Source organism: Tympanuchus pallidicinctus, unplaced genomic scaffold, assembly GCF_026119805.1.
Source record: "Tympanuchus pallidicinctus isolate F22 unplaced genomic scaffold, pur_lepc_1.0 scaffold17, whole genome shotgun sequence".
Taxonomy (NCBI): domain Eukaryota; kingdom Metazoa; phylum Chordata; class Aves; order Galliformes; family Phasianidae; genus Tympanuchus; species Tympanuchus pallidicinctus.
The window spans coordinates 5,769,821-5,793,302 of NW_026294690.1; the positions used below are offsets into that span (position 1 = coordinate 5,769,821).

General features: G+C 39.7%; 1 protein-coding gene across 1 annotated transcript in view; it reads right to left on the minus strand.

Moving 5' to 3' along the window:
- Positions 1-5,449: 5,449 nt before the first annotated feature.
- Positions 5,450-23,482, minus strand: part of WNT7A (Wnt family member 7A) — a 32,986-nt gene continuing 14,953 nt past the window's right edge. The window contains exon 4 of the mRNA XM_052678856.1: positions 5,450-7,912. Coding sequence (XP_052534816.1) covers positions 7,433-7,912 — 480 coding nt within the window. The 3' untranslated portion in view covers positions 5,450-7,432. The remainder of the gene's footprint in view (positions 7,913-23,482) is intronic.

Here is a 23,482-nt window from a genome sequence, read left to right on the forward strand (position 1 = left end):
AGAAAACACTGCACAGTTCTGTGCTATCCTGCTAAATGCTTCCCACTAGAATGTTGGATAACTGTTTTATTTGCTTTCAGTGATGATGCATTGCAGTAACTTCTTGCTTTATGGAGACCCACAGATTTTATAGTCAGTTTTAGCTTTCCAGAAGCTTTTGTCCTCACTGCTGTCTGCATCTTCTGACTTACAAAGTTTGCTCTCTGCTACCTACTTTGCCTCACATCTTTGGCAGTCATTTGACTTAAGAAGACAAAACCGGAGAGCAGGTTTGTATGATTGCCCCAGTGTGTGACTCATACTTAATGTGGAGGCTATTTAATGAGGCTGAGAGCAGGAAGGACTGTCCTCACTTCAGCTATATATGGAGTACAGTGAATCTACTGCATGCAATGAATACATTTCTAAAACGTTAAAATCCGTTTATACATGTAAAAATTGAGGCAAATTAGATATTGCTCGAGTTCCATAAAGCAGCATGGCAAAAGCTAGAAATCTGGGCCACAGTCCTAATTCTTTCACAGGCTTCCTTTGTGCCCACTGGCCAGCCCTCTCGTGCTTTGTGTCCTGATTTCCTGTCTGTTTAATAGTGGCTGACTAAGGCCAGGCTTAGTGCAGAACATTTGTTCAGCTTGAAACCATAGCATTCTAGAAGGCCAAAAGGAGTTATACTGTTGATTTGTGGTGTTGGTGGTGTTGTTTTGGTTTTGTTTGTTTGTTTGTTCTTTAAGATATATATATATATATATATATATATTTTTTTTTTGGTAGTGATAAGTTATACACTTTTGTGTGATAGTGTTACGGTCCAACACTACTGTCTGTGCTGCATCTTCTGTGCTCTTCTCTGTTGACTCCCTTCTCAAGATGTCAAGTACTTAAGATACTCTGTAGTTATAAACAGTTCTGATCAAATATAAATAATTTGAAAACTAAGCTCTATATGGACAGATGTGTAGCCACCCATAGTACGTATTACTGCGGGCTCGCTTATGAAGGAATAGTTGCTAGGAGATAACTTAAGTGCATGAAACAACTCACAAAACAGTTTTCTTGCTGATTCAATGAAATAGATGCTTGGTTTTGCTTTGAGCCAAATACCATTGCACTACGAGCTGGGCAACAACTAAGCAGCCTTAGCTTGGGCTGAAATTTGTCCATTCAGCTAAGCCTTCCTTCCCTGGGACACTCAGTAATGAGTCTTCTGTGCTCTGAAATTTTCAAGGATTTTCCTTCCTAAATGCTGCTTCTGTTTTCCAAAGCTTTTCCAGGCTGCTCCCTATCTCCAATAGGAGATTAGTTTCTTTATCATTCTGGGTTATTCTTGTGTCTCTCTGTGATACTTTTCTGACAAACTGCTTTTCCTTGACCACACCAAAAAGTAGTCTGTTAAAGTTTGTTGGAAATGGCCTCTCTGAAAAATACTGTTGTCATCACTTGGAGAGTATCTATGCTGTGAATGGGTCAGAGTGTGTCACAGGAAAATGTAATGCCAGTGACTATACCACAAGTGCCTTAAATTGATTTTGATTTAATTTATTCTGTAAGCTCTACAACTTCAAAACTAAGCATCATCTCTGGTGCAAGTTCTTGTGCTATCCCATTTGAAATGATGGGTCTACCTGATTGAGAAAAAAACCTCAGCATTCCTTTTACAGTTTTTGCTACAATTTGTTATACAAGTCTAACCAACTAGAGAACACCTGTTCTGGCCCATTATTTAATTTTGTTTTAAATAACTGCCAATATGAATTTCTGAATAGTACTGAAATGATGAGTTAGGGGGACATGGTGCATTGGATGCAGAGTAATTCCAGATCTCTTGTTTTGGGCTGAAAAACTAGAGGCACATTGTGAGAGGACGAATGGTTTTGGTGCTGATCGTAGTGCTCCTCCATTGTGTTGTATCTCCACACACGGACAGAAGGTCATGATGCACAGGCCGTCAGGGACTAGGGGTGGATCAGTGAGCTTATAAACACTGTAGAGAGCTACAACTCCAAGTGCTGGGAGAAAATAAAATAACAAGTAACAAATATATGCTGTAGGCAGGCATGCTGGTGAAAATAGGACAGTGAAGCACTGCAGTACAAGAAAGTTGTGCATAGTGTGGTGTTCCCAAGGAAAATTGTCTGTCCATTAATATCAATAAGAGGTGCACAAGGTTTATGTGCTGCTTGTATCAGGTTGGTGACATACTGCTAATGAACTGCTGGTATGAACAGCCACAAAACTAACTGTGGATCTGGTATGATACACCAAACGTATTTTTTCATTGTAGAGAAAGGCTGCAAGCTAGCAGAGGAAACACAAAAATTAACTTTACATTTTCACATGAAAAGAATTTGGCTATGACTTAATAAGCACAAGTGCTGATAGAATATTGATATCATTCTCTTTACCTTAATTCTTGGTTTTGTGCATGCAAGCCTAGAAATATTTCCTTAAGTATATATGTAAGGTATGATGTAAACATAATCTCAACTTGTCCCAGAGATATCAAATCCAGTTACAGAGCAGAAATGTTTCTTAACAAGAGTTTGATACAGTAACATAGCTGACAGGAAGAAAAGATGTACTTGAGAGCAGCAAGTCATGCTGCCCTTAGAAGTGTGATTTCTCTGGGACTTTTTTGTGGCCCCTCTTAGTTGCCAATGGCACTACATGCTACCAATGAATCCATGAATGTGTATCAACAAAAGGGAAAAAACATACTTCCCTAAAACTCCAAAGCACCAAACTTAAAGGTTTTACAGCATCTCTTCTGAGCAGGGTAAGAGAATCATCAAGTTTTGGTATCCCTTCAGTCCTTTAGATCTCTTCTCATCTTGACTTAATCATATGTTATTGTTTGTTGCCAGAGGAAGAATTCCCTTAATTTTTGTTCAATAGTAAAACACCTGCCTTTGAGGAATTCTTGGTATGGTTTTGACCACAAAAACATAACTTAGGTTAGCAGACTACGTCACTTTTCATGGTGAGAGTTATCCAAGATAACCATGAATTGAGGAAGAATGTTTTGGAATGAAGCTGAGGTTTATTGTTTGCAGTTCTGCTGTGTGATAAAATTCCTGTACTCAGTTCAATTTGGTACAGTTTGGGAACAGTAACGCCTTGACTGAGGTGATACCCTGCTGGCTGAGAGCAGCAGTATCAGTTAGATTGGGCCATCCCTGTTTGTGCACGTCTACCACTGCATCTGCTGTTTTGCCAAAGAGAGCTGGAGGGCTTGTTTGGTTGAGCTTCTCGGAGCTATCAGCAAGGGGACTATAATAGTCAATGTCCTCATTTTCACAGTGCATCTCTCTGGGCACCATTTTAATGATGGACATTAAAACCTTGTCAGAAGTGCTTCTGTGGAATCTTCACTGGTATATGTGCACCTGACTGCAGTCTGTGATTCTGTATTCAACAAACTGTTTTTAAAGTGTGATCAGTAACAAACCATTTTATAATCCATGAGGTAATTCATTAAAAGCTTCGTGTAATATCATAGATGTCCATTACTTTCCTGTTCTAAGTAACTGTGTACCCTTACAATAATTTGACCAAATGAGCCACGTAAGTGTATATGTTAAGGATGTTTTTCATTTGATTATCCCTGTTGAAAGTCATGCCTCCATTAGGCTATGTGCATACATGGCAAAGAAATCTTAGTAATTGACCAATATGAGTTTTGGGTACTTCAGGTATTCAAGTGAATTGTATTCAGGTTAGTTGTCCTTTTAAAAAGGCACCGAGGTAAAATCCTTAAAACCTGTATAGGAATCTCAATCTGGAGTAGCATCTTTTCCACGAGTCAGGCTGTTAGTATCAAAAAAGGAAGTGATATTTCATAAATAACAGCTTTCCAACTTGCAGTTGTGTTTGCTCTCTTACTCTTTCTGCTCCTCTTACTCTTCCTGCGGCTTGAATGTATGCTTTCTCTAAAAACCTCTGCTAGGTCGTTAATGTGGATGGCAATCCAGCACTTCCCTGGGTTAGTGCAGATGAAAAGATGTATTTTCTTTTGAGGGCTGTATTGTTCTGCAGTTGTGTGCATTTCAATCCCATTGTGTGGTTCTTCACCAAGTCAAAACAGAGCTCTTCTATCCCTGAGGACAAAGAACAAACTGTTGTCGGGGGGAGAAATATCTACAAGATCGTAAATCTTTCTCCCTCTCCTGTTTATTCTTTATGCCATTCAAGCACATTTAGAGAATGGCCAATTAACTCCAGACACAGTGGATTCTGATGGCCAGATTTCCCTTATCTAAGTGGACACTGCCAAAAATTTTCAAATGCTCTCTAGTTGAATGCATTTGGTTTTCCTTGACCTTTAATTCATACTTTGCAAACTGATACTTCAGATTTCAGTCAAACTGAAATTTTCTCTAAGTAGTGCACAGATCAGCAGCAGTACTGTAAACCCAACAGTTGGGCTAATGTGTACTGAATTCATTTAATTATGCACTCCTTTATTATATGAGCAAAACTGTTGAAAGACATTTTTCCTTCAAGAATTATCCTGCTGGCTGTCCATTGCATGTCACTGCATACTGAAATATACAGGAAGCAGAAGACTTATGGGTTACTTTCCTATGGAAAAAGTTACAACTTGTAAAATAGCTGTAATCAGTGAAGAAAACACACTTCTGATGATATCTGCTAATGTAAAAAAAAAAAAAAAAAAAAGTAGAAATAAATACAAACAGAGGAGAAGAGATTCCAAAGTTAAACATTAGATCTGAGCTACTTAACCATAATGGAGCATTGTAATTAACACCCATTATTGTATGTACTTCATTACATTTTATGCCTTCTCAATTCTTGGTGCATGGAATTCAGAACAAAAAGCATGAAAATTCCATGAAAATAATTGCTTTTATATAGCTTTATATTGACGAGTCATAAGTTTGAATGTAAGTTATGTTCACCATTTTACCTAGCTCTTTCGTAACCTTTCATGAATAACAGAAAAATTATACGACATGTTAAGTGGCAGGTCTGCAAAAACCATATTTAATTCCAGCTATGCACTGCAAGGAAACTGCTTGGGCTTTTGTTCTTATATGAATATATGTGAGAGAGAGTTTGAAAGAAAGCCACGTCACATTCAGATAGCTTCTGAAAGGTCAGGCTATCCTACTGAAACTGCAGCATCTCTTAAAGTACTTCTGGATGTTTTGTCTCAAAAAGTTTTCTGACAATTCTCCCCATTGCAGTATTAGATGAGAGTTATGCCTTAGAAAGAGGATTGGTGCCAAGATGCGTGTCACCTATTTCTTGCCACACTTGCTGTTATTAACAGGGATCAGTGAATGTGGTGCATACTGCCTACTGGTTTGTTGCCCTTACTGATGCCTCATTAAAGGTGTGAGATCCTGTATTATCAGCATTATCATTAACTTTGGGCCACGTTTCTTACCCAATGGGGAAAAAAAAAGAAAAAAGAAAAAAAAGAAAAACATTGAAATTGGATTGTTTTTATCAGCCACAAAAGAATCCAGCAGGAGGAACAGAAAGCTTCCAAAAGCAGAAAAATATTTGCTTCTCTTATATCTGGAGAAATGAACAGTGATGAAAAAGGAAATGCCATAAAGGGAACAGAAGAAGGTTTAACTGGGCTCTGAAAAACAAGAGAGCAGTCTTTAAATTTGCCTAGGTGTTTTTTTGGGTTTTTGAGCTCCGGCCTTTTGGAGGAAAGAATAATGTAAATGCCAAAGAGAGTTGGACAAAAAGTAAGCATTGTATCCTATCTATGAGAAGCAGACGATGTGTATCACGCTAGTTTTTACAGTCACAGTCTACAGTCTTCCACTGATTAAAATCAAATTTGACAGTAACACAATATAGAGGTTTAACTGACAGCACACACAGCACATTTGCTAGTCATAACGCCAGAGTTTAATGACTGATGCATGTGGGAAGCTAATTCGGATTTTTTTTCCTGAATGGGATAAGTGAGCATCCAGTTAATACCAATCATGAATTCAAGCCATGTGACAAAATTGGTGCTACATACCATGTTCTTGTTTTGCAAATTCTGCAGATTGAGCTGCAGGAAAAGAGCCAGTTTGTACACACATCCGGAGAGAAAGTTCATTCTGCTTTCTGACACATCCACCAATTGCAGCTGAATGTATCCAGCTTGCTGCTGTTGTGTCCACAAGCTAATTAGCCTTTCTCTGTTAAATAGCCTAAGAATTACAAATTGTATGCCTGTTTTGAGAAAAAGTACAGGTTGAACAAGCAGACGTAGTATAAATAAAATATTTATATAAAAATAGTCTCTTACAAAATATACTCTCTTATCCTATGGTTGATTTTCCAAAAGATGGAAGTTTGTCTGGAGTTTCTTATTTTTAGACATATTTCAAACAGGATTTTATTAATGTTTCTTTCTTTAATTGAAGGAAAAAAAAAAGAAAAAAACCTTGGTAAAGATTTGCGACCCTTACCACTACCTTTTGTTCCAGACAACTAGCAGCAAACAGGGGGAAAAAAAAAAAAATTCAGTGTGTTTGTGTATGTACATATATATATATAAAATGCCAACTTTTGTACTTAAACATCCAGTACACATCCTGCAAGTCCAACTATTAGAAATATCCTAGGAAAGAACGATATATACAGCTCCAGTTTTACCTTGCTGTTTCTAGAAAATTATTCCACAAAGAAAGCAAGCTATCTACTTTAATTGCAGAATAGTTCCAAAAATGTCGGTAGAGTTCTTTTTAATTAAATAAATTAATATTAGTTTTATCTGAATAAATTGTTAAATATTGCTATTATTATGTCCCACGTGTCCCAAATCCCTGTGCTAAATCTGCAGCATGCACACGCACACAAAAGGCAGATAAAGCAGTGTCTACAGAAAATTTCAACAGTTCTGCTCGCTGTAGCAAATGTTATGAAGTGGAAAGATGGGCAAGACCAGCAGAAGCTTTTCACACGTGTAGAAGCCTACATCTGTATCATCCGCACACTCACTTGGGCGAGTCACAGCGGGGCACTGTCCATCGCCTCCTGTGCAAAGCCCGTGTCTGAGGGTTTGTCCCCCACTCTCCCTGCTCCTTCTACACACCAGTTTTTGACCATCTTTTTTTCCAAACCAAGAGTTCATTGCCGTGGTCAGAAAATTTTCTCCGGTGTCTCTTCACAAGGCAGTCACTGCTTTTTTGCTATAGAAGCGCAGATAAATTGAAGTCATCTCTCTGTCTCATGTGGCAGGGGGCTTAGTGGAGTTTGGGGTTTTATTATTTGTTTCTTGGATGACTTTTGTTAAGAGTCTGAAATATGTATCCACAAACGTAAGAAGAAAAGACAGGGATCCATTCATCAGCATTTCTTCTGGGAGAGCAGGTCTTTGCTACGGTCTTGTGTAGGTTTGTTGAGCGCATGTGCAAATGTACTCATGGCAGGGACACGGTCAGCCTGTCCAGCCACAGACTCACTTACAGGTATATACTTCTGTTCTTTCACTGCATGTGTTACATTTAACATAGCAGCACCAATGAAATTTGCAGTTGCACTGCCACACTCTCGAGTACTGGTGTGTGTTGTAACCTCGACCGCAGCACATCAGGTCGCAGCCATTGGACTGCTGGGCCGTCTTGTTGCACATCCTCCCCTGCGTTCCCACGCTGCCTGTGACGGGGTCTTCTTCACAATAATTGGGAGATTTTTCTATGTACACTAAATCTGTATCCATGGGTTTGCGATACGAAAGTGGCTTCTTTATTTTGAGGAAGGTTGGACGCTTGTTGCGACTTGCCCTCACTGGCTCGACTTGAACTGCTTCGTTGTATTTGTCCTTAAGGATGTAGCCCAGCTCCCGGAATTTCGGCAGAGTTGTCCAGCATGTTTTAGTGGTACAGGATCCCGAGACCCCATGGCATTTGCACTCTAACTTCATGTTCTCTTCCAGAATCTGGATTTGGAAGAACAAAGAATGATGCATTAATAAAAACTAGACGCTTTTAAAAATCAAAGTGGAAAAAAAAACAAAACTAGGGTTATCTGATGCACGTGGAGGAGTTTGTTCTCCATCATAAACTGTCACCAGACATAAGCTGGGTTCCCACCAAAGCTGTGGGTTCTGCTTTCCTGGAGATGCTGTTGCAGGTATCAGCTGAGCCCTACATGCAAAGCCAATTCTCCACTTGCAATTTGGGTTAAGCAGGGAAGGTGACTGCCTAATTTCACAGCCTGTGGACCAAGGGTAAATTGAGATCCTCATTAACCACAGCTTTTGTTCTCCTTCATTTGCCAAAGACTTTTACTGTGTACTGTGCTTCAGATTTGTCTCTTGTTCAACTTTTGGCATATGGCAGCAAAGTAAGGAACTTAGAAAAGCCCACCTTTACAACTGCAACTTTACACAAAACACCAAATGCAGAATTCCCTTTGAACTCAGCAACAGATACCAGACCTTAATTTTTGCAAATAGAGATTCCAGAATAAAGCACATTTTGGTTCTTTGACCTGAAAATGGTGTAAGCTGGAGCAAGTTGCGAACAAGCAGATAAATGCTATCAATGCTTATCCTTCTGTTGGTGCCACGCTCATCAGCAGAGTTGAGCAGTCATTCCTGCGGGCATCATCTATTCAAAGTGTTGCAAGTTAGTGCTCCAGTTTGGAAATCTTAGGTACTATTTCAGTATACCATAGCCTTAAATTTGCCTTTGCTTAATGTATAGTTTAACACAGTCTTCCCAGTTCTTTCTGGAAGCTTTAGAGTATTTTGCTATCTCTCACGTGGATAATGGAGCATAAAAAATGCCCAGGCTACTCTTCAAGAAAACTGGCTTTGTCTTAAAGCATGAGGAGTAAGAGTAAAGAGAAGGAATTCCATTCATGTTTTGCCACTGATTCTTGTTAACAAAAGAAATAAAAATCTACCTCCATAATAATGTAAAAGCTTCTCAAAATATTAATATCATGACTTGCTCCACTCTGTCTCACATTCTCTTCTATGTTACGTCTTATGTTTAAGACTGAGTTGTCACTACTTCCCTTTTGACAGTAACAAGCTTCGTGTTCCCTTCATCCTTCATATTCCTTGAAAATATCCCTGTATCTTCTCCCTCCTGCTTTTTGATTACCAGCCCCAGTCACAGCCAACTAGAACTGGATGCCAACTTAGACCCTGCTGTTTGTCCTGAGCCCGATAGCTGCCCTCACTTCATGGCTATACTATGCTAGTGCTAGAGAACATACTAATTGAGAGAATCATTCAAGCAATTAATTTCCCACTGGTGTTGGCTTGCAAAGAGAACAGAACAATTCCGATTGCATTGTGCCTGGCCAGGCAGATAGCAGCAGAGGGAAGCCGGGTGGGGGATTATCTGTGTTCAGGGTGTGGCCTCATATTTTTTCCAGTCAATTCTCAGCAGATCTGTGCAGTCCCAAACCTGGGCAGCCTGGAAGGCAGGAGGGAAGTCAGTGACATGGAAATCTGAATTAACCTTTTGCTATAATCCCCCACTTTTAGGCTTAGATATTAGGAAAACTTACCATGCAGACACCAGCTGCTTTCTACTAGCTTATTATTCATGCCTGTTCCTATGTCACCGAGGCACAGGAATTGCTATTACCTAACCTTAGGTTAGTATGCACCTGTTTTCTTAATTCACTGTTCTTCCTCTGCCCCTTTTCAGTGAAAAAAAAAAAAAAAAAAAAAAAAGATTTCAAAGGCATTAAAATGGCTTTGGTTTTATTTCAGTCCATCCAGTGATGTGTCAGTACAGGAATACTGTAAAAACCCCTACAAAGTATATATCTAAGATTTTGATGGCTGTGAACTTAGCCTGTATGGTATCACATTATGTGCTACTGTTTTAAAATTAAATTTCTAGGCAAACCATCCACCCAATGGCTGCCATAAAACTCAGATGCAAGAAACTTTTATATTCAGATCTACATCTTAACTTGTAGTTCTGCTCAGACTTTGGCTTACGTTTTGCATTATCTTGTTATCTTGAGTTTCTCTCTCAACCACTGCATACTTCTTTTATTGCTCACTCATTCATAAGGTAGTATGCTTAGAAGATAGATTAGGAGACAGAAAAGGAGTTATAGCACAGTAACCGGAAAAATAACATAAATTCTTTTAGTCTCATTTGTACCTTTTTAAAAGCTCTCCTTTTTTTAATTTGAAACTAGCCAGGGATACATTTCTGGGTCCTAATTCAATCACTGCTTGCGTTCAAATGTCTGGTCTTATAGCTGGTCAGATGTTCAAACTTGCAACAAAATATTTCTAACATTCAGATCCTCCCAATTGACTTGAAACATTAATACAAACCGCATAATGGCCTAAAGCCGTCTGTGCAGGTAGAGCTTTTCTTTCCTAAAGCATACATAGTCTATATTGCCTTTTGGTTTATTTCATTACCGTCCCACTTACAGACAGGGATCTCTGAGAGAATGAGCAGTGCCCCTGAAAAGAGCTGAGCAAGCAGCTGGAGTGGTCCAGAACCAGGCTACTGTGTGCCGTGTGCTGGCCTTGTGCTCCAGGCGACAAAATGCCATCCCCAACCAGCCACTGGATTTCTGGTCTCATCCGGGGCTGGATACAGGCAGTTAAACGGGCTCACTTCACCTGAAGATGGGAAGTTTGACCAATACTAGTTGAACCCAAGCTCTGTGGGTCCCTTTTAGGTGACAAAAAACACATGGGGGTGTAGGCAGGGAACGGACAGACAGATGGGAAAGAGTTTTGATGGCTTTTGTGGTTTTCTTTACATAATACTTTCTAAGATGTTCTAGCTAACTCTCCCATTTCTACTGGCACCTATTGGGGTTGCATTTCTGAGGAAACATGCTAAAATCATTCAAATACAACTGCCTAATTTGGGCCTACTGCACTATGCCATCAAACTTTCCATCTCTGACTCTCCTAGCCCAGACTCTCAGCCTCCCACTCACAAACCCTTGTATTGGTTTTGTTCTTTTTCATACATCCTCCTTGCAGTTTCTTTCAGTGCAGCATTTTGCAAATCCAGCTGGAGATTAATTTGATTTTATAGCATTAGAAAATAGGCTACGTGTAGTTTGAATCATCTGTCCCAGGCAAAAGCTGGTAATGGTAATTTGATAATTTCGTTGCACTGTGATATTTAGTACCTGGACTCTTTTTTTGAAAGTACTCTTTGGGTAGGAACAGGATGCCTTCCCTGTGGTTTCCATGAGCCAAAAGAAGCACTCTACCCCTTCTCTTCAGCACTCAGTCTGTGTTAAAAAGAGGAAACACTGAATCTTTTGAAAACAGGATTTGCTCCTTTGGAGGTTTTAGCCAGCAGCTCATACTTTTCATGTTAGATTAAGACTTCATGTATGTTGCAGACTGATTTTCCTAAAGTGTACGAGGCTTGAAGGGTGACAAATTTTAAATCTATTTCCTCTGTTTCTTACCAAATGACAATATCCAGCTCCGTTAGCCTTGGAAAGTAAACGTATACACCAGCGAGTGCTCTAAACTGGATTAGATGGTAACAAAGAGCTGGAGTTCTTTTAGCTTTGTCCACTTTTTCTTTGAGTTCCTATGGTAAACTGTCAGTACTTGTTTCTCTCTTTCTCTCTCCTTTGCCATTAGCCTCTGGGAAATAGTTTGTGAGAAGAGAACTTGCGCTGGCTCTCTCTGTTGATGTTATCTTCAGATATAGTACCTTTGGGCACTGCCATAAGGAACATAACATGTTTTTTCTTTGCCTTTAGTTTTGTAGAAAATCTGTAGGGTGTGTCAGGTGAGGGTGGCAAGCTGAAGCCCTGGAGAGCCGTTGGAGCAGCAGGAACTAAAGGGGATTGTGTATGTGGGTTTCAGCAAACGCAGAGGTGGCTGTGTGGCTGACACGGTCAGAAAGCTGGTTTCCCTCCTGCAATGGGTTTTCTCAGCTCAGCATCCCTTCTGGCTCATAACTGATCCAGTCTGTGCTGCGTACCTCCCCGTGTGCTCAGTACTGAAGCGCATATGGCTTCCTAAATGCATCTTCCAGGGCAGCCTGAAGCACAATGTGCCCCCCAGTGTGGACAGGTAACGCTGAAGCACAACGCTTCACCAGAACACAAGAAGACTCAATGCCAAAGCTGTCCTGACTTAAAAGCATGAAATACACTCAACCATCACACCTGCAGGGCATTCTTCACCAAGATTTCGCACAGACACTCCTGCCTCACAGCATGGTACCAATATCATAGTGCTTGAGGCCAGGGACCCTTTAGTGCAGCATCAGAAATAACTCTAACTCCAGTCTATGAGTGAAGCATATACAAACAGGGAGACAGTGGATACTGATTTCTATCTTACTGGGACCATAAACTCTCTCAATTTCATCTGATGTTGCATCACCTGATCAGGAAATACCTGTCTCCTATAAGGGCTTGCAGATACATCTCTACTAGAGATCAGAGAAAACAAAACCACCAACAAAACTGAATTTTTCACGCTGGAGAAGAACACGGAAGGACAGCTCTCTGGGAAGCAGTGCCAGTGCCTCACCTCTCTTTGAGTAAAGAATTTTCTCCTAACATCTCATCTAAATCTCCTTTCTGCTTAAAGCCATTCCCTCTTGTCCTATTGCTATCAGACTGTATAAAAGTTGGTCCCTTCCTGTTCATAAGTTCTCCTCAAAGACAGAGGCAAAGAATGCACATGCAGGCTGAAAAAGAGCTATCTCTATCTGCTTAAAATAAGTAGAAAATTACTCTGCCACTAATTTCATTTAAGTGTGACAATAATCTCAAAACAATAGAACCATTTAAGTAACTTGTTAGGACTGTCTTAACATCAGAGCTTTGAAATTTGAGGAAAATAAAGATAGTACTTAGTGCCTTTTGACTTGAAAACAAAAATGAACATGAAAGAGCATAAAAGGAGAAATGCTGCCAAAGAGAAACCCTAAAAAAACTTTAAAAAGTGTGAGAAACTGTGTATTTTAAAAGTACCGACATGGAAATCTAAAGTTGGCAAAAACATGAGCGAAAAGATTATTTACCACCAGTGGATGTCCAGTAGCGATATTAATAGAACTGTTGTAAAATGTGTTCTGTAAAGACAAAACATTTTTTGCATATCTTATGGCAAACTAACTGTGAATGAGTCTGGAATTGACTGTGTCCCACACTAAAAGTGACTCATTCCAGACAGTCTTTCATATTTCAGTTGATTGTATCATCAACGCCTTAATCAGCACAGTGAGATGATGGCTTTTCCTTATATTTTTTCATTAGTAAATCTGTGTAAAATCATATGTGAAATTGAAGTCAGCATCAGACAGATTTGTTACACAGGTTATCCCAAAATGCTACTACCAGTGGTAGCTTAAACCTTTTTTCTAAGAAATTCTAAGAAATTTTCCATTTCTAATAAAAAATGGCCAGGAAATCAGCATAGAACATGACCAATCATACAGCAATCAAATCACCATTACATTTTCCTAGAAATATCTGTCTAAAGAAAATCATGCAGACTGTCTAAGGACTAATTATGAAGACAGCTGTGAGAATGCTGATAAATGACAGAATGCTAGAAACATCCCAGCTTGTACCCAGTACAACCATTTACTTTCAATATTTTAAAGTTCAGAAACACTTCTTCCAAATTCTAACTCATAACTCCTTTTCATATGAAGAGTTCATAAATTCTGTTCTCTCATAAATTTAACCTTTTGTGCACTCCCACAACGCAGGAGGTTCCTCACCTTTCTTTACAGAGTTTGATAATCATTTTGATTCTTTCTCACCTCAAACGTTAGTTGCCCTTTACTTCAGCTTTGTAAAGTTACCACATGCAGCAGTTATTTTCTAAATACAGCTTCTATTTCCACAATGTATCAAATGAGTAAAGAAAAATACAGATGTTAGTCATTCAGAATGGTCACACCGCTCACGTAGTGGTGTCAGCATGCGCAAGCCAAATGAGATTTTCTTTTCTTTCCCTTGGTAAGTTGCATCACTTCAATTAGAGGACAGAAGACCTAATACCCTTCATTCAATGACTGATGCTGTGCAGAATAGCAAATGAACCCCCAAGTCTGAGAGCACCAGTAAAAGCTGAGAGGAATTAAGCAAAAACATTTTCTCCCATGTATTTTTCTTTTAGCTCTGTTAACTTTCAGGACTTGCTGTGCATTAAATCTATTATCACTGCTTCTGAGACCAAGAACGAAAGAGCAGTAAAAAACCAATTCTTACGGTATACCTTCACAATTGTTACCTTTGACAAATAGTTGGATATAGGATAGGAAGGGTGCCAGAGATATAATGAGACAGATTCTCACTCTATATTAAATGCTCTTCTCAAATTTAACCACAAGGCATGACCCTTGCCTTTCTTCAAACTGTAGGGACAGCTCTTTGAAATAAAACAAGGTGTCATGATACTTTGGCTTTCTGCCACTGAGGGGTTCCTCTAGGAGAAAACCTTATATCCCATCTAGCTGTTCCTAGGATAAGCTTCTGCCAAAACCTCTCAGCCTTACAAAAGTATCTAGAAAAGTGGATTCCATGTATGCGGCTCAAAGTCTGTACCTTGCTTGCTTGTTCCTCAGTATTTTTCTCTGACGGCTCCACAAATCTAATCATGGTCCCTGAAAGTCAAATAAGGTTCTTCAGTTTTTATTTATCTTCATCAAGATACTGCTGGAGGAGATAGTGGGCGCGATGTGGCAACACCTGATGTTAATAGCTCAACAAAATCTGATATGAACTTGAAAGGAATGATACACAAAGAAATCCACACTGCCACGTCAGGCAGTCCCTCCTCAGAGCAGGTCTCCTGCCAGGTATTCTCCCTCACCCCCTCCATTTGCATCGTATCTGATAACAGCTACAAGCTGGTAGTCTGTGGGATTCCTTGCCTTTTTACGTCTCTCATGAACACATTCCTGTTTTCCCCAGAGAGAATGTACCTGCGCCTTTCTCTCTCTGGTCATCAAAATGTAAAGCGAAACCATTAATTCATGAGCTGGAACCATGAGCTTCAGGCTGAGTTTCACATGCTCTTAAGGGATGTGGCTGGTGACAAAAGTTTTTCTGAGTAACACCAAATACAAAACCTTCTTCCCCACCTTTCCTTCTGTTAGCAGGAAGTCCTTTATAAAAGCTTTTCTCAACTATGAATTACGAAGCTAATGCTTAGATAAAGTTTTATACCAGGAAATGGACTTAAAGTGTTGTTTCTACTGAACTGCTGGCAAATAGGTTGTGAGATTGGGGGTTCTTGGTGTAGGATTTTTTGTTTTCCAAGTTGCTAGTGACAAATACACTGTACTTGAAAATCAGCTTGAGAGTTTAAGTGGTTACTGCTGTGATGCCTTTTTGGTACGTCTGTCCACAAGAATGGTCTGACTTATACTTTGTTTCTATAGATTTTTCTATTTAAAAGCAAGACAAGTATTTTAACAGGAAAAAAAAGGAAATAATTTGAAAACATTGCTGTCAATGTGTTTGATAAACTACTTGCTAGTTAAAAAAATAACTCTTGGGAGACCCATTATCACCTAAGATTAGACTGGATCAATGTAGTGCCAAGTAAGTGTCATCATGTTGGAAGTTTAAAAATCAGTCATAAAAAGGAGTTTGGAAAAAATAGTTCTGGAAAAAAAAAAAAAAAAAAGGTTTCTTTTAATGTGCTTTCACCTACAATTATTGGAAGTTGAATTTTCTTAGAGCCATTCAATAACTGGGGCTGTTCAGCCTGGAGAAGAGGAGGATCCAGGGAGACCTGAGAGCAGCCCTTCAGTAACTAAAGGGGATATAAGAAGGAAGCGGACAGACTCTTTAGTGGGGTTCATTGCATAGGACAAAGGGAAATGGTTTCAAACTAAAAAGGGGCGTTTCAAACTAAAAGAAGGGGGATTTAGATTGGCTATAAGGAAGAAGTTTTCTACAGTAAGGGCAGTGAGGCACTGGCACAGGCTGTCCCGAGTGGTGGTGGATGCCCTGTCCCTGGAGTCACTCAAGGTCAGGCTGCACGGGCTCAGGGCATTTGATGGAGCTGTAGCTGTCTCTGTTCATTGCAGGGAAGCTGGACCAGATGATCTTTAAAGGTCCCTTTCAACTTAAAAGATTCTATGATTCTATGTGAATTTATACTTGCTATTTGTATAAGTGAAAGTATGAATTCCTAATCCCAGACTGAAACAAGGGAATTAAGGGAAGCATTGTCTAGGATGCAAAACTGACACTGTGGGTATGATGGATTATAGCTTGTCAAATACTCTTCTTGTCTGGTTTGCCTTTATAATGAAGCTAAAGCAGACTGGAAAACGGGATGATGGTGCTACAGAATTATGGATAGAGTTGTTGGTTATATTATCTAGTTCACCTTCTTATCACTACCTAAGTTTTCTACAGTGTGTATCTTCCTCTGCAAAAACATACTGGACAGTCTGTTCATGCCAAAAGGGAATAAAAGGTGATGATGAAGGTGTTTTGAAAATGGAGAAACAACATGACGTTCACTGACACTAAGATGATTTACAAAGAAAATGACACAGCAATTTTTCTGGATTTGGACAACATAGCATTTCTTCTTATACAGAATCACAGAACCACTCAGGTTAGAAAAGACCTTCAAGATCATCAAGTCCAACCGCAACCTGACCATACTACCCTAACTCTTAACAACCACCACTAAAGCATGTCCCTGAGCATATCATATGTACTTTCCTTACATTCTGGTGACACATTAAAAATCACTCCAAAATACTTCTGAAACAGGCCTGTGATCTGTGTAGTATTGTATTATGTATTTGAAAGATGATGAATGTCCATCATTGAAAATGACACTTTCCCTAATCTTGCTTCATTCTCTGAGCTCATTGTATGGATCAGAGACTTATGAAGTCAGCTAAATCTTGACCAAGTAATGTCTGCAGACATAGACCTCTTCAAAGTCAATATAATCATTCTAACATCCTGTGTCCAGTGAATCTGGTTTTAGCTTTGATCTTGGGATGGTGATCTTCACTTGTACTCTGTGCTTCTAAATGGCAATGCATTGAGATTTAGGGTGGTGTGCCTTAAAAAATAACAATAAGAAATAAAATTTGTCTACAGTTTATGCGTTAGGATGCCATTTCAGAAGTAATTGGAAGTACTCCTAGATAAGATGAACCAAAATTTATTTATGTTCCTCAAGTTGAGAACACAACAGGTTAAAGACTTAGGGGTTACTCAGGTTTTGTTACAGCCTTGCTCTGCTAGTCAGGGATGTCAATGCCATTGCTTTGGTCTATCTCACACAGCCTGAGTAATACTTCACTGCTGAGGTAAAAGAGGAGGAAGAAAAAAAAGGTAGGGAAAACAGGAAATGACACAACTCAAATCCATCCTTGTCACAGCTAATGTACGCAAAGTGAGGGATGGTACAGGGTTGACTCATTCCCACTAAACTTCATCTTCCATTTAACTCTCCCCACAGGTAGCAAAGCGCTCAGATGAAGTGCTGCTGGCACTGAATAATAAAGAATTGGGAGCACCCAGGTAGAGCATTTTGACAAATGCTTAAGCTGTCAAGAGAAAAGTTTCCAAAGTGTGATAGAAACCGAACAGCCTTACTTGTTCCAGACAACTCATCAGAAAACACCTCTTGTGCTAAACTAATAAAGCCAGATACTGGCGAGAGCGCTAGTTGCAAAATAATATCACTTCATATTGCTTCCACATATTTTTAACCAATGGCCATACACAATTATAGGCTTTTTAGTTAGATTCCAGACCATGAGAGTTAACTGTTAGGTACACAGCAAACAATACAATGCAAGGAGTATTTCTCATGATTAAAAATAAATTAGTATCAGTTCTCTAAGCCAGTATATTTGGTAAATAGTGGATGATTTACCTTTCCATCAAGCTTTCCAGGTGATCTCAAAGTACTTCTACACTAATGTCTCAGTATTTCCTTTGCAAAAACTAGCTTAACTTCTTAAAGAACTCCTTCAGCCCAGAAAGAAGCACCAGTTATCTTCATGTTTGGTTCACAGGGAGAAATCACTTTGAGTCAAAATATTTACATCATAAAATAACATACTGTTAATTACGATATTCTGGGATATCATAATTAGGGTGGGAATAACTCTTCCACAAGGAAGACTTCCAAATTATATACCTAAGAGTTTTCCCCCTCCAATTGCAGTTGGGACAATAGATCCATGCTTCCATGTTTTCAAATAGCTCCCACTTATCAGAGATAAGATCCTACCAGCACAGTCTATCTCTGTAGCTTAGCAGCTGCCAAGATTAGCACGCCCTTGTCCAGGCCAAGAATTTTAACGTGGATCTTCTGGCCTGTTGTCAATTAAAATTTCCTCCAATGCAGAAGAACGTGGAATTTCCTAATTTTATTTACAATTCCCGGTGCAGTCTAAGTAAACCTCTCTGGCTTTCTGTCTTGCATACTAGATTTTTCTCTTTTTCATTCTAACAGATATTTTAGCAATAGCTGAAGCTTTTAGTTAACAAGTGAGTAATCACATGTTAACAGAAATTCACTTTTAAAGAGCAATATGTTGAAGCACATTATTACCCTCAGTCAGCTCATCCTCCATACCAGTCATAGCTTTTGCTCTTTGCCAGTGGATCTGACTAGCTGTGTATTATTTATTGATGACTTAAAAACCAACATCCAGCAATACCATTAATTGTTCCCCTTAGTAAGCCACTTATTTTCTATTAATTGAGCTTTGACATCAACACTGATAACAGAGTGTTAACCAGTTGCTGTACGTCTTTAGATCATAAGATCATAGAATGCTTGTAACAGCTTGTAAACATCAGCTTTACCCATTCTATAACAGAAACCATGGACATCTGTTACGCATTCAGTGTATTAATCAGATATTAATTTTATAAATATCCCTTTGGGGGGCACCTTCAGATGAAGTGTAACTCCATTATACAGAATTTTAAAAAATATCTTAATGCTGTGGTGTTCTTTAGTAGAGTTATTTGGATCCATTATGTTCCAGAAAAAGTTAGATTACACCATTTAGCCTAAACTTCCCCTGACAGTAGCAATATAAACTTCTCAGACCAATTTCCTAAAAAAATAGAGCTTACACATTTATGTGATGCCTGTCTCCCTTCTGCTTTTCTGTCTACTTATACTCCACTGGAAACAGTTGAACATTTATAGTATTTTCAACCCAATACGAAAAGGATAGCGTGAAGCAACTTCCACAAAAATAAAAGATCACAGGGAGGAGAAAGATCCTGCAAAAGCTCCAGGTGGCAGTGTGCATGCTCTCACTGTTACACCCCGGGGGCAATCTGCAAAGAGTCTGCCATGGCTCATAGGACAAGCTTATGCAGGAAGATGTCTCCACTGCTTCACAGTTCATGTTTTCTTGATCTTTTCTTTTTTTAACCAAGGTCTTAATCCAAGCCTTTTGGACAAATATTCTTGACTCCTTATTGAAATTCTTTATTTATGCATTAACTATTGTGCCATGTCAACAGATAATTGTTTTACGACTGTAGGGCTTATACACCCAAAGATAACAGTATGTTATGACTCAATTAAAATCTCATGTGTGAATAGTCCTGTAAGAGCACACATAGTTGTACTCATAACTGCACGTAGTCTTTCATTTCTTATAAGACCTAATATGCTTATGCTATGTCCCTAGCAGGCCACCAGCTGACACTACAAAGACAGCCTATTGCCACAGCAACTAGCAGTAAACACTGGCTTAGATTTTATTTAGTTTGTGATTTCTGATGCTTTCATTCCGTCTGTCTCAGGGGACCAAATGCAGGCTATGTGGTACCGCTCACTTTTAAGTACCAGAAGGCTTGGGGTCATTTCAATAACCGGTCCTAACACAAATGAATACCAGTGCCTTTTGGCACTAATTGGCAATGCAGAGCAAAGCATCCTCTCTGCAATTACCTGAAACCCTCATCCTTTAATAGATTCGTGCTACACTTTTCCAGTACCAAACAGGCCTTGTTTGTGTCCTTGAACTAAAAGGCTGTTCTTCACTGAATCGATCATTTAATTGTTTACTTCAAAATACCTGGAAATTCCATTAAAGCAGAAGTCTATTTCATTTGTACAGCAAATTCTAGCAATTATTGCTTTGTGTGAGTCTTTCAGGGCTTTGTAATTTCAGAGTTTTCTGTCACCAACTGTCTAATATAGCACTTGGACCAAACCTTGGTTTAACTTCCACCTTTACCAAAACCTCTGCAATGCATTGTTCCAAATGTCTCCGTTTAGCCCAACCATGAGTTCACATTGCTGAGTCATCGTGTCAAGGCTCTTGGGAATGTTTCTGAAGGTACTTTCAGCTCCAGAGAACTGGGTTATAAATGTAGATCGCAGTTTCTGTCCCTCTTGACCCAAAACGGTTTGCAGAAATTCAACAACACAAGCATGGGGTTGCATACTGAATGGCTGTACTTTGTTAGAATAATGAGACTGCACTATGTAAGATCTCCAACATCATTCAGTGCAAACCCTGCATAGTAGAATCAGTGCCTGCTTGTGTACTAAGACTGTTCCTAGTTAACAGCCTAGTCTGGCCCCCGGTTTCTTGCTAACTTGGCCAGTAAGTTCTTCAGTTGTTTTTTAGTGCCTCAAGTTTGCAAACAGGAGTGTTTAGCTTCGTGCAAGCATATCAGTGTGAAGTGTGACAAATGTCACCTGGTGAACACGGAAGCAACCCAGCTCTGCTCATTCTGTATTTCTGGCATTTTTTCAACAACTTTGGCTTAAATCTAAGCATGGGTAAGGTTGATAGATGCTGTTCTCTCTGTCTTGTGATTTTTAGTACACGGTCAGCATAAGGCTTACAGTATTGATATCCAAACACAGCAAGAAATTTGCTTTGAAGTTCTCATGCTTTGTGACAACTATGTTTATTTCAAATCAGTAATCTTAGTTTAAAGTCTCAAGCAAAGGTGCTGAAATCTGTGGGAGTCTTTCAGGGCGACCTGAATAACCTATACTGCAACTAATTTTGCTATATTTTCTATTACGTTCCCCTCTGGGTTCTGAATGACAGGTGTACACACTGTGGGAAGTGTTGGTAACTGTCCAGACAGAAGGATTGAATTAAGTTAGAGAAGTCAAAAAATGTGAAACTCACCCAGTGGCTTTGCTGAGCAAATTAATTGTTCAAGCAAGCATCTGATTATTTCAGTTATAAAAGGTGGGTGATACTAAATCTGGAATTTGAGATCTTTGTTATTTATTAACAGACCCTGGCCCTCAGACCCAGCTATCTTTGTCGGCAGCATGGCAGATTGTCAGCTCTAGTAAGCACATACATGAAATGCATGTTTTGCTCATAATGCCAGAATCCTCTAAAATTGCGACTGCAGGCAAGTGATAGCATTCATCATTCCCTAATCTTCAGCGTAAATCAGGAATTCAGCTTTCAACCACATGAGATATAAGAGGGAGTTAAAAGCCAAAATACAAGGAGGACTATGTATCAATTTCTGATTAGCTGGAAGTGGAGGACAAGTGGAATGAAAATTCATTCTTGTGGATTACAGTTTTTGTGTAGTCCAATTCCCTCTCATAATTTAGCCTAACATTAACGCTCCCTTTATCTTCCCTCTGCGTTGTTGAGAAGATGCAGAGCTTGTCTGTCAAGTTTGGTCTTGTTTTAAGACTATTATTTAAAAAAAAATTCGGGAAGTTATAAAATAGAACTTTGATCCTTTCAAATACAACCACAATACTGTGAGAGTGCACAGCTGTGTATTGGGTTTTTCACACCTAGGAGGTTGCCCAGCAGTGTCTTCTTGTGAACTGCAAGCACTCAATGGGGATGGGAACTGTTGGAAGCATTCATCTTTGTCCTGTGCTCCCACCAATATTAATGAGAGTTTTCCCATTCAGTGCATTGGGGTTGGCCTTACTGGAAATCCTGCTCCCCACAGCAACTGTATGGTGAAGAAATTGTCAGGAAGGACTTTGCTCTACTTAACTTTAACTCTACTTTCCTGATTTTGCTGAGCTGTGGTGCCAAGCTGTGGGGCAGGTGAGGGAGGAAGCTGTTAGGGGAGCTGGATGTAAAGGAGCAAGCATTTGAGTGTGCATTGCAGCCAGTCCTGGGCATGTTACACTCTGCTGAATCGGAACTTGGTAACAAGGCAAGGAAAGTTATTGCTGAACAACACTTTCCAACTTTTAGCCCCTCTAAATCAGGCACGTACCACAGCTGTGATTGTTTCAGCAGTAGATAGGATCCAACAATAAAGAGGAAAGTCATTAATCATTTCTGTATTTAAAGAGCATCCCTAATTCTAAAACCCAGAAGCTTCTGAATGCAAAAGTCAGGAACTTTTGTGTAGCCATGCCAAAAAAGAAAGTGAAAAACAACTGGAAAATAGTAAGTGCAATTGCAAGGGCACCGTTGAGTTCTGGGCGTCAAGAAACAGGCTGTGTTGCTGATGCTATAATATCACTTGATTGCTGGTGCCAGGACTATCAGGGCAGCCTCACCCAGTGCTGTTCTGCTCCAAGCTGGTCTCCTAGACTCTCTGGAGTCTATGGTAATTTTCAGCAGCTCCAGACACAAGCAAGTTTTATTCCGGTGAGTGTGTGCCATTAGATATGTTCTTTCTGATGGAGTTGTGAGGCAGTTGAATACAGAAATACATGGTTTGGTTACTACTAGCCAGCTGTGCTACGTGCAGAGAGTTTGAGGCCAAAATCAGCTGTTGTGTACATGTGGAAAGTAATTATTGGCTTCACCGTGGGTCCGCTGTCCTCCTGGATGAGCGACGGTGCCCTGCTAACACTGCACTCAGCAGGCACTGAGCATCAGGAGGCTGGAGCCATTCCCAGGTACAGCCCAAGGCTGCAGGCTGCCATCCCTCGCTGCCTGCCCCTGGCCCATCACAGACAGGACCAGAGCCTGTGCGTGCACATCAAGGCCAAGGTCAGGCAGAGCTACAGAACATCATGAAAATTATAAAGGCTAAATTGTTTGGTAGCCTATTTTATTAGTCTCTTTTCTGACAATGAGCTAGTGCTTATTACCTTTTAAAAGTTTCATCTGCAAGAATTAGTATTACTTCTTGTAGCAGGTTAGTTAAAGGAAAACATATTTGAATGAAGCAGAAGAAACCACCTCCTCTACAGGACAACTGAATCCTGGCAGTGGTGTGGTGAGGTCACATTGTGTGAGAACTGGAAGAGATTCAGCAAAGTTCAGTGGCTGCAGCCTCCTGCGGCCAGAGATGCTAGCAAAGGGCTGAGTGTCATAGCTGTGAGCTTTACAGAATAGCTCAGAAAAACTCCCCAACTCCATGTTTTCCAAATGCTCATGTTTCACCTCAGCTTTATTACAGCCTTCCCTAAAGAATACAATACTAAACACTTCCTTTTGTTATGATCATTGCATGATCCACTTTAGAAATACCTCCTGGTTTCTGGTAGCTTTGCTTTGTATGTACAGTAACACTGTTAGGCATGTTTTCCTATATGCTCTGGAGCTGAAAGAGAAAGCTGAGATGCTACTAATTCAGAGGATGGAGA